The sequence below is a fragment of the Physella acuta genome, unplaced genomic scaffold (assembly GCF_028476545.2).
Source record: "Physella acuta isolate Inbredline_101_S28 unplaced genomic scaffold, ASM2847654v3 ptg000355l, whole genome shotgun sequence".
Classification (NCBI taxonomy): domain Eukaryota; kingdom Metazoa; phylum Mollusca; class Gastropoda; family Physidae; genus Physella; species Physella acuta.
Window position 1 is genome coordinate 726,988 of NW_026731874.1, and position 10,522 is coordinate 737,509.

General features: G+C 33.8%; 1 protein-coding gene across 1 annotated transcript; it reads right to left on the reverse strand.

Moving 5' to 3' along the window:
• Nucleotides 1-4,083: 4,083 nt before the first annotated feature.
• LOC131941273 (procathepsin L) lies at nt 4,084-10,028 on the reverse strand. The gene is made up of 7 exons (XM_059300431.1): nt 9,886-10,028; nt 8,267-8,494; nt 7,795-8,068; nt 6,863-6,963; nt 4,667-4,771; nt 4,386-4,552; nt 4,084-4,236 (listed from the first exon to the last, which is right to left on the reverse strand). Exons 1-7 carry the CDS (start codon nt 9,979-9,981, stop codon nt 4,137-4,139), a joined length of 1,071 nt encoding a protein of 356 aa, XP_059156414.1. The 5' UTR covers nt 9,982-10,028; the 3' UTR covers nt 4,084-4,136.
• Nucleotides 10,029-10,522: the final 494 nt, after the last annotated feature.

A 10,522-nucleotide genomic window follows, 5' to 3' on the forward strand; every position in this document is an offset into this window, starting at 1 on the left:
ATTTCAAAGCGTGCCGGCACAGTCAAATTTCAGATGCTTCGCTGAAGGGAGATAACTTAAACTTTTACAAGTTTATTGATACAGTTGTTAAAGTAAAAATGAACGCAATTATAAATGTATGAGATCGAAATAAATAATTATATTTTTTGTAGAATTCAGGCCAGTAGTTTAAACACACAATCATAGATATGTATTTTAATAATGTAAACAATATAACAATGCTTTTTGTTCTTTTAATGGACGCCACTAAAAAAGAACGGTAGGCTACGTCTTTGAAGTTGTCCTTATGTCTGGCGGTCTCTCGAGCTATAGTCTGTGCATTTTGCTCAAAGACGTTTGCTGACTATCGTGTTTGTTTGTAGCTGGAGATGAAAGATAACTCGACCTCCACCTAATTTTTTTTTTGTTATTTTTTTTTTAATAATTTAGCCAGGATTTTTGGGCCCCCAATCGGTCTGGGCCCCCCCGCATTGCGGGGTCTGGCGGCACTGTAGTTCCGCCCCTGATGGAGGGGGTAGGGCTATAAAGCTTGATATCATTTATTGACCTCTCTCATGATTCGTGTCTTTGATTAACATAATTTAATGTTAATGAGCTATATTTTTAAGCTATTTACTTTTAAAATGTTCAAAGGGCTAAAATGGAAAAACAGCAAAGCTCTAGTAGCGGTGCAGCGACAAAAAGAAAGCTAAAGAGGCTACAAGAGAGTTTGTCTAAAATACAGAGAATGACAGTTTCTTAAGCCTGCTGTAAATAAAGAGGGCATTCAAAGTACATCTAGAGGTGTAGAAGAGTCTGAAAACGATGAACAAAATATTTCTGATTCTAGTAATGCTAAGCTGAATTGTATTACTACAGATCAGGGGCGGAACTACAGTGCCGCCAGACCCCGAAATGCGGGGGGGGGGGCACGCCGTTTAGGGGGCCCACAGCCGCCCATAATCATTTTTTTTATAGTTAAAATTAATTTTCTTGCATTTTTGACCTGATGGTTGTTTTGTAAAAAGAATACTGTAGCTGTGGTTGGAGTATCTTTATTCTATAGACACCATCCCACGCTCTTGTATATTCTTTTTCCTACAATCAAACACACGCTATTGTCGGCAAAAATCTCTTGAAAAAACATCAATTGCGCGAGAGGCCGCTAGATATTGAGACGGCTTTTTGAGACAATCCCAAATTTGGTACTGATGGATAAAAGCACATCGGTGCTTTGTTGTCCCTTTTAAGTTCCTTTCTCCGACCTCCCCTCCCGCTCTTAGCCTTACAAGAAGCGAATAGATAGCGCCTCAATAACTAAGCTGGCTCGTAGCGGTGGTAGTGTTGACAAACTAGCGCTCCAACAACTAAGATCTAAGAAATAAAGTGCCGACATTGTTACGTTTAATAACAACTGTTCTAGAAAAGAAGGCAAACGTCTAAAATAAATACACGATTAATAGCGTGTTTTATATATATATATATATATATATATATATATATATATATATATATATATATATATATATATATATATATATATATATATATATATATTAGTTTTATCACTGGCACCTTGATAGTGGTTTTGTAAATAACAAACAGATAACAGATCTAATACTGTAGTGATGTTATATAGTAGCTAAGACATTATGTTGCGTAAAAAATTTAAAAATATACACATGAGCTGTAGTGTGAAAGATAGGCAAACGTTCAAATCACTTCCATAAATTATTTCCCTTTTTCAAATAGTCAAATAGAGGTGCTCATAAGCTCCTTTTAATAGATTTGTAATAATCAAATTAAACAGCAATTATTTATCTTAATTATAATTTTTTTTTTAAAATAAGTACTATAGAATCGTATAGTATAAAAATGAAATGTAGTTAAAATTAATAATATAAATACAAAAAATCATAAACATAACACGAGAAACCATTACTTATACAAAGCTTTATGTTTTAAACATAAGTGAAAACAGATATTTTCAAAACAGACCAATGCACTCACACACATGTGAGTTGTTGTGATTAGATTTGTTTTTTTTTTTTTTTTCAAAACCCGATCAGGCCAGAAATGAGTATCCTATGTTCGTATTGTGTGTTTGTATATATATATATATATATATATATATATATATATATATATATATATATATATATATATTTATATATATATATATATATATATATATATATATATATATATATATATATAATATATAAAGCTCAGTTCTGTATGTAACGCATATGTTTGTCGTTGGTCTTGGATGGATTTAAGTGTTAGATAATTAAAGTTCTTACGGTCTACATTTATGAGTTTAAAAATTAATATTGAAAGTTTTGGGAAATAATTTTCATTTATCAAACTGAAAGTAACAATTGCCGGCATGTTTATTAAAAACAAATTTTTAAAAAATATCATCTTTTACAACAATTCTAATTATGTCTTTATTTAGTCCTATAGCACTTACTTCCCTTTGATAAATTAGGAAAACACAATTACTTCCCTTTATAAAACCATTGCATTTATGGAAAAGAATTTACTTTTTAATTACTTTATTTTGGTGTTTTTACTTTTTATTACTTTGTTTTGGTGTTGGGAAAAAAATAATTACATAATTAGCGGGGATTGATCAAGTGCAAATGTTGTAGGTATTTTACGGATAAGCTTGGAGTATTATAATTGTTCATTTGGTTTGGTTTGGCACCTACGTTCGTTTAAGTGAGTGCAAAAGACTATGAATAAGTTGGGGTACTATAGTCGTTTATTAAGCTGAAACAGACGATTCTGCCCGGGCTAGACTGTGAGCACTTTGCGTTTATGTTCGCGTTTGTGTTTTCTTTGTGTTTAGGTAGGGTTTGCGTTAGTGGTTGCGTTTTGATTTGGTTCGTTTTTGTTCTTTCTTTTTTCGTTTTCGTTTGTGTTTTTTTCTTTGGGTTTGTGTTTGTATTTGTGGTTGGTTTTGCGTTTGGATTTGGTTTGTTTTCGTTTGCTTTTTCGTTTGTGTTTTTTTTTGGTTTGTGTTTGTGGTTGGTTTTGCGTTTGGATTTGGTTTGTTTTCGTTTGCTTTTTCGTTTTTTTCTCCTTGTGTTCGTATTGGTGTTTGTGGTTGGGTTTGTTGTTAGGTTTTGGTTTTCGTTTGCTTTTTTGTTTGTTTTTCTTTGTGTTTGTATTGGTGTTTGTGGTTGGGTTTGTTGTTAGGTTTTTGTTTTCGTTTGTATTTGTAATTGTGTTAGCGTTATGTTTGCGTTTTGTTGTTTAGGTTTTGGTTGGTTGTGGTTTGGGTGGGCAATGCCGGGTTTATGATGATTACTATACACACAGGTAATGGTCTTTAACAGAAAGGTTTTTCAAAGAAGCCAGCGCAGGGCCTGGCCGGGACAACTAGTTATTATATAAAATCCTCTTTTAAAAAATTTCCTTTTCTTTACCTATTTATAAGTTTTTATTTAGTTTACAAAACCTGTTTCTGGTTTGTGTTAAATTTCGTAACTCAATTTAAACTATTTTCTAATTCAGCGACTTTGTTCATTTTTTCAGTGCATCGAAAAGCTATTATAATTGTTTTTATATTTGTTTTATTATAAGCTTTTATCTTGTTCACTAATTTCGTAGCAATTTTGAACCCCTTCTAATAAACCTTTTTTTAACTTTGCATATATCTAATGTCTAGCTAGAATAAAATAGATATTCTTGCATAGTCATCGGAGGCTAATATATATATATATATATATATATATATATATATATATATATATATATATATATATATATATATATATATTAGCCTCCGATGACTATGCAAGAATATCTATTTTATTCTAGCTAGACATTAGATTAGTCATTTACATTTTAATTTAAATTCAATTAATAGAAGGGGAGATGGCATTATTAAATAAATACTAGCAATTGCTTTATCAACTAGCAATCGACGGGTAACGGTTTGGTTACGGTCAGAGACGTAGAGAATCCAACGGAGTACCCTGCTGCAGGAACAAAAATAAATACCATATTATATATGGGAGGCCCTTAGTGTATTGTATGTGTTTCTGTGATTCGTTCTCCTCTCTCAGTCTCTATTTAATATATCTCAGGAAAATATTACAATGTGAAAGTTTAATCATTTCAATAGGAAAAAAGATAACTGGTTGACACTAGACAATAGGGTAGCTGGCCATTGTGGCGATACCACACTGGTTCTTCTTATTTCTGGACATGAGAATGTATCCTTCTTGGCCCCATGACTTGCCCCAACTGAAATGGTTAAAAAATGAGATTATAAATACCGATCACAAACACAATATTCCCCTATTAGTTTTAGTGGGAACATTTTCCTCGCCATAACTTATCCTTTATCCACAATATCTTTGTAATCCACTTGAGCAGTAGAAAAACAAACAGACCTGTTTTTGACGATCCAGTAGTCCTTGTTGTTCTCTGAGCCATATCCAACTGCCAGCACACCGTGGTCGAGCTGGGTGGAGCTGCACTGTTTCTCGTCGTACACGCCGCCTGCGTACAGCTGGAAGGAGTTGTGGCTGGCATCAATGGCCACGCTGATGGGTCCGATCTGTCAAGACAGAGGATATGCTTAAGGCTGATGGAGAACCGTAACACAAATCGCTATAAGTAATAAATTTCATTGGCGAGAAAATAGTCACTCGATAGAAATTGATCTAGTTACCGTGGCGACAGCTTCTTGCAGAGCGTCTTCACTTCCGCTTGTAACGTCCTTGTAAGACTTGTCTGTGGCACCAATAGTTTCCTTCTTGAAGCGGCATTTCCTGTCCTGGAAGTTTGATAAAAACGTTTTAAAATCTCGTCTTGTTGATAAACCAGCCCATACCAAACGTATAATATACATGTCTTATATTTTTTTTTATTCTTAACGCTTTTCTACCTTTCTTTCAATTGTTTCCAAATTATGTTGATGTATAATATCTATTAAAAAATAGCATACTTTTTTAAAAGCGAAATGACCACAAAGAAGAGTTAGGCTGCCTTTAAAAAAATTCTTTTATCTTCATTATTAGTTTTAAATAAATATGCTACCCTAAATTTGCTACTCTCAAAATTATTGGGTTTAAATTAAAAGAATCACAATCATAGCAATTTATGAAAACAACATGGAAAGACAATATTAAGAAAGAAAAAAAAATTGTGGGCCTAATGATTTTTAAAATATTTAAACCACGCCGGTGGTTTGATAGACTTTCAGCATTGTTGAAAAGGTCTGGCATATTCAAATAAATCTTTACACGTGAAAGTATCTCTTTCGGTTATAGAAAATAAAACGGGAGTGATCTCCCCTAAACTTTCTCGAATATTCTTATATAAAATAACAGGGGATGGAAACTCGGGCTATAGACATGATTTTTAATCCATTTTAAATACTTAAAGTTTTAAAAATAGAATAAAATCTCGTAGACAAATTAATTGCACACCAAGTGAACGCAAATAAAAAAAGCGCATAATAGTGCGCAATATTATTAGTACTTTTAAAATTTACATTAGTTTTTTGAGAAATCGGAAGTAGCGTAAATTACTACTTCCAGTCAACGGAAATTACTCAAAATTTAACAGAAGGTAGAGAATTAGATCTTTTACTTACATGTGAAATTTCATTTATCTATCTGAAATAGTACTCAAGTTATAGGCTTTTAAAAAATTCAAAGTAGGAAAAGTACCACTTCCGGTTATCGGAAATCGCTCAAAAGTTGATACGGATCTACGATTTTGATTAAATACTTATATATGAAATTTCATCAACCTAGCTGTAACGGTACTCAAGTTATCGTGTTTACACACGGACAGACACACACACAGACACACACACACACAGACATACGGACAAGATTGCAAAATTATGTTTTTCCGTATCAGTGAGGTGTAAAACGTCGAGATTTGTAAAAATCTCGATTTTTTTTTTTTTGCACGATTACAATACTTTCTCTATACTACGTATATACGAGAAAGTAAAAATTGCGTTAAAACTGGGGATAAAAACTTTTTTTTATTTAACACCGAATCCATTCTATTCATTGGAAAACATCGAAATATTAACAATGAAAAGTAACTTGACGTCAACCCCCAAATAACCCTAATCCAAAAACTCACATTTATTATATACTTTACTCTTCATGCACACTTCTAAAATTAAACAAATTAATAAAGCTTTTAAACTTTTGTCTCGATTTTCAATGACCTCCTTATAGTTAATGACGTCATTCTTTTATGTGTACTTTGGGAAAGTTTACATTTTATACTTTATTTTATATAGATCTAAGTTTTGTTTCGTTTGACTGGATTAGATCAATTTCTATTCGTTTAATGTGACGTCATTCAAATTGTCTGTAATCGTTTAAATTTTCTGTTCTCCACAGAGCGTTCTTGTCAGACAGAGTGACAGAATAGTCAAACTATTATATAGAAGGAATATATATATATATATATATATATATATATATATATATATATATATATATATATATATATATAAAGAGAGAGAGAAGAGGCCGGGAGTCCCGCATAATCCGCTCTTGGATGAGAGAATGGTTCATGTGAACTATGTATGTGGGACATACATGTGAACTATGTATGTGGAACATACATGTGAACTAGTGCAACTAATACAATTCTTGGAGAAAACTCGAGATAAATATGCTATTACGATAGATCAACACGTGTTGAGCGATACCATTGAATCAGGGCAACTAAATTTGGGTGAAATATTGATTAATTTGTCACTCCATGTTGTTACCATAAAATTAGATATTGTAACGGTAGAAACTGACCTAGACAAGTGAAAATCTAACAAAGCGTAATTTAAAAAAAAAAATGGCCCGTCTTCCGACGGGTTTGCAGCTAGCTATTCACTCACTTCTGGTTTGTATGGATAGCTCTGCTCGGTATCGATACCTTTATTGTCGATGACGTATTGGAAGGCTTGATCCATCAGACCTCCATTACAACCTTGGTTTCCTGTGGGACATACATTTTAGAAAGCCATCAGCAGGACATAGACAAGGCCATCAGCAGGACATTAAGAGCTGGCCAGTCCGCTCTTTGTATTTGTATTTGTGTGTGCGTATGTTTGTGTTTAAAAATTGTGACCATCCTCAAAACATTTCTAGCCCACGACGCGAAACTTAAAACAGAAAAAAATTCATAAAAAACGTTTTAGTAACAAGCTTTTATGTAATAATGCACTAAAAAGTAGAAAATAAATTATAGACTACTATTTAAATAACTATAAAGAAAAGCGTGGGTCACTTTAGTATCTATTGGATACCTTTACTAATGTTAAGGAAGACACCCACGCTTTTCTTTATAGTTATTTAAATTGTAGTCTATAATTTATTTTCTACTTTTTTAGTGCATTATTACATAAAAGCTAGTTATTAAAACGTTTTTTATTAATTTTATTGTCAGTACTTTACATGTTTTATTTACAATAGAGTTACATGGTTAAAAACCATTGCGCGCCTACTGAACGTGATGTCGCAGCCATTGAACGTGATGGCGCAGCTATTGAACGTGATGACGCGTGTGGTGTGGTTGGATAAGCATGCCTACTAATTCGGTCCAAATTTTAATTAATTCATAAAAACTTAATTAGGCATCCAATTAAGTCAAATTTAATTTCAGATTGCATTGTCTTCATGTCTTGACCCACGTGCCAACTGTGAATCGTATCGGTCAAGTAGAAGTTTCCGAATTTTCACTCCTGCGTTTCGATCTAGACTGACGACAGACTGTCGACAGAGGAAGTGAGATAAATAAAAGCTTGTAAAAATAGAAAAAAATTCTAACCCTGCTTTTGAGAGCAGTCTACCAGATTGGACTCTGACAGGCTGACTAGACTTTTTGTGGCCTTGAAGTGTTGACCTTCGAGTGAGCCTGTTGTGGAGAAAGCCCAGCATGAGCCACATTGACCTTGATCCTTGATGTCTGTGACGTAGCCTTCTTTTCGCCAATCGACTGAGTCTGGCAACACAGCTCTGAGGGCGCCACTCTCGTAGTTTCCCGGGGTCAAAGGGCGATTCACACGAAGGCCGTTCATTGTGCGAACGAATTCCTCGGAAGTCTGTAGAAAGAGTTCTTGTAAGGTATTTGTGGTTATCGTCCAGCTAGGTTTAAGAATAAGGGTTTACATCTAGTGTATAAATGTGGTCTATATATCCTATACCTTAATTGTGGAGCAGACGATCGCAACCTTATTAAGCGACGAAAAAAATGAAAAGACTATGAATCCCAAAAAGTGTAAACATCTGGCGGAACTTACCATATCAGCGTATTTGTTCTCGCCCAGATAGAAGGACGACAAGCCCTTGGCGTAAAGCTCGTTGTGGGCTTCAATTGTAGCCAAGTTCGACAACCAGATCTGTCGTCTGACGACATCTTCAGCGCCGGAGTAGGTTTTGTTGTGTTTGCTTTTAAAGACGACCCAGTTGGCCTCGCTGCTGGCCAGGGCTACCGTAACGGTCAGTGCGAAAATAGCGAGTTTTAGCATCTGAAATTAGAAAAACGTAAGGTCTAGAAAGTAGCGAGTTTTAGCATCTGAAATTTTAAAAAGTTAGGTCCAGAAAATAGCGAGTTTTAGCATCTGAAATTTTAAAAAGTTAGGTCCAGAAAGTAGCGAGTTTTAGCATCTGAAATTTAAAAAAGTTAGGTCCAGAAAATAGCGAGTTTTAGCATCTGAAATTTAAAAAAGTTAGGTCCAGAAAATAGCGAGTTTTAGCATCTGAAATTAGAAAAACGTAAGGTCTAGAAAGTAGCGAGTTTTAGCATCTGAAATTTTAAAAAGTTAGGTTCAGAAAATAGCGAGTTTTAGCATCTGAAATTTAAAAAAGTTAGGTCCAGAAAATAGCGAGTTTTAGCATCTGAAATTAGAAAAACGTAAGGTCTAGAAAGTAGCGAGTTTTAGCATCTGAAATTTTAAAAAGTTAGGTCCAGAAAATAGCGAGTTTTAGCATCTGAAATTAGAAAAACGTAAGGTCTAGAAAGTAGCGAGTTTTAGCATCTGAAATTTTAAAAAGTTAGGTCCAGAAAATAGCGAGTTTTAGCATCTGAAATTTTAAAAAGTTAGGTCCAGAAAGTAGCGAGTTTTAGCATCTGAAATTTTAAAAAGTTAGGTCCAGAAAGTAGCGAGTTTTAGCATCTGAAATTTTAAAAAGTTAGGTCCAGAAAATTGCGAGTTTTAGCATCTGAAATTTTAAAACGTTAGGTCCAGAAAATAGCGAGTTTTAGCATCTGAAATTTAAAAAAGTTAGGTCCAGAAAATAGCGAGTTTTAGCATCTGAAATTTTAAAAAGTTAGGTCCAGAAAATAGCGAGTTTTAGCATCTGAAATTTTAAAAAGTTAGGTCCAGAAAATAGCGAGTTTTAGCATCTGAATTTTTAAAAAATTTAGGTCCAGAAAATAGCGAGTTTTAGCATCTGAAATTTAAAAAAAGTTAGGTCCAGAAAATAGCGAGTTTTAGCATCTGAATTTTTAAAAAGTTAGGTCCAGAAAATAGCGAGTTTTAGCATCTGAAATTAGAAAAACGTAAGGTCCAGAAAGTAGCGAGTTTTAGCATCTGAAATTTTAAAAAGTTAGGTCCAGAAAATAGCGAGTTTTAGCATCTGAAATTAGAAAAACGTAAGGTCTAGAAAGTAGCGAGTTTTAGCATCTGAAATTAGAAAAACGTAAGGTCTAGAAAGTAGCGAGTTTTAGCATCTGAAATTAGAAAAACGTAAGGTCTAGAAAGTAGCGAGTTTTAGCATCTGAAATTAGAAAAAGTAAGGTCTAGAAAGTAGCGAGTTTTAGCATCTGAAATTAGAAAAACGTAAGGTCCAGAAAGTAGCGAGTTTTAGCATCTGAAATTAGAAAAAGTTAGGTCCAGAAAATAGCGAGTTGACTTACATTAAATATTGTCTGTTGTTCACTTACATTGAATGTCAGTCGAAGAAAATCTGCTTTGATTTTATAGTCGCGCAACTTGGGCGCGTGAAAAGTCATGTGGAGATAAGATAAAACTTTTTCTCGGCCAATCCTCTAACGCGGTGTTAAAACAAGTCCATCCCAGTCTCAATCAAATAGAAGTCAAACAGCTTATCAATAGGTCACACACCAGCCTGACTCAACTTGTCACTACCTAATTATCGAAGTCACATTGCACAATTACTGTAAACACTAGTTTTATAACGTGCATTACTACCGTTAACACTAAACACTATATAAAGTGCATGATGCTAATGTTTATAGGCCTTTTACTAACCTTTAGAACATTGCAGTTCAAAGATGTACAGGTCTTGATGTTCAGTTGGGATCATCTATGTCTTGATGTTCAGTTGGGATCATCTATGTCTTGATGTTCAGTTGGGATCATCTATGTCTTGATGTTCAGTTGGGATCATCTATGTCTTGATGGTTAGTTGGGATCATCTATGCAATGTGATCCTAAGTTTTAAATGTAGTTTATGGTTTATGTATATTTCTTTTTTTTTTTACCTTCTCGTATACAGAGTATGGAGGAAGTATTGTAATCGTGCGCAAAAAT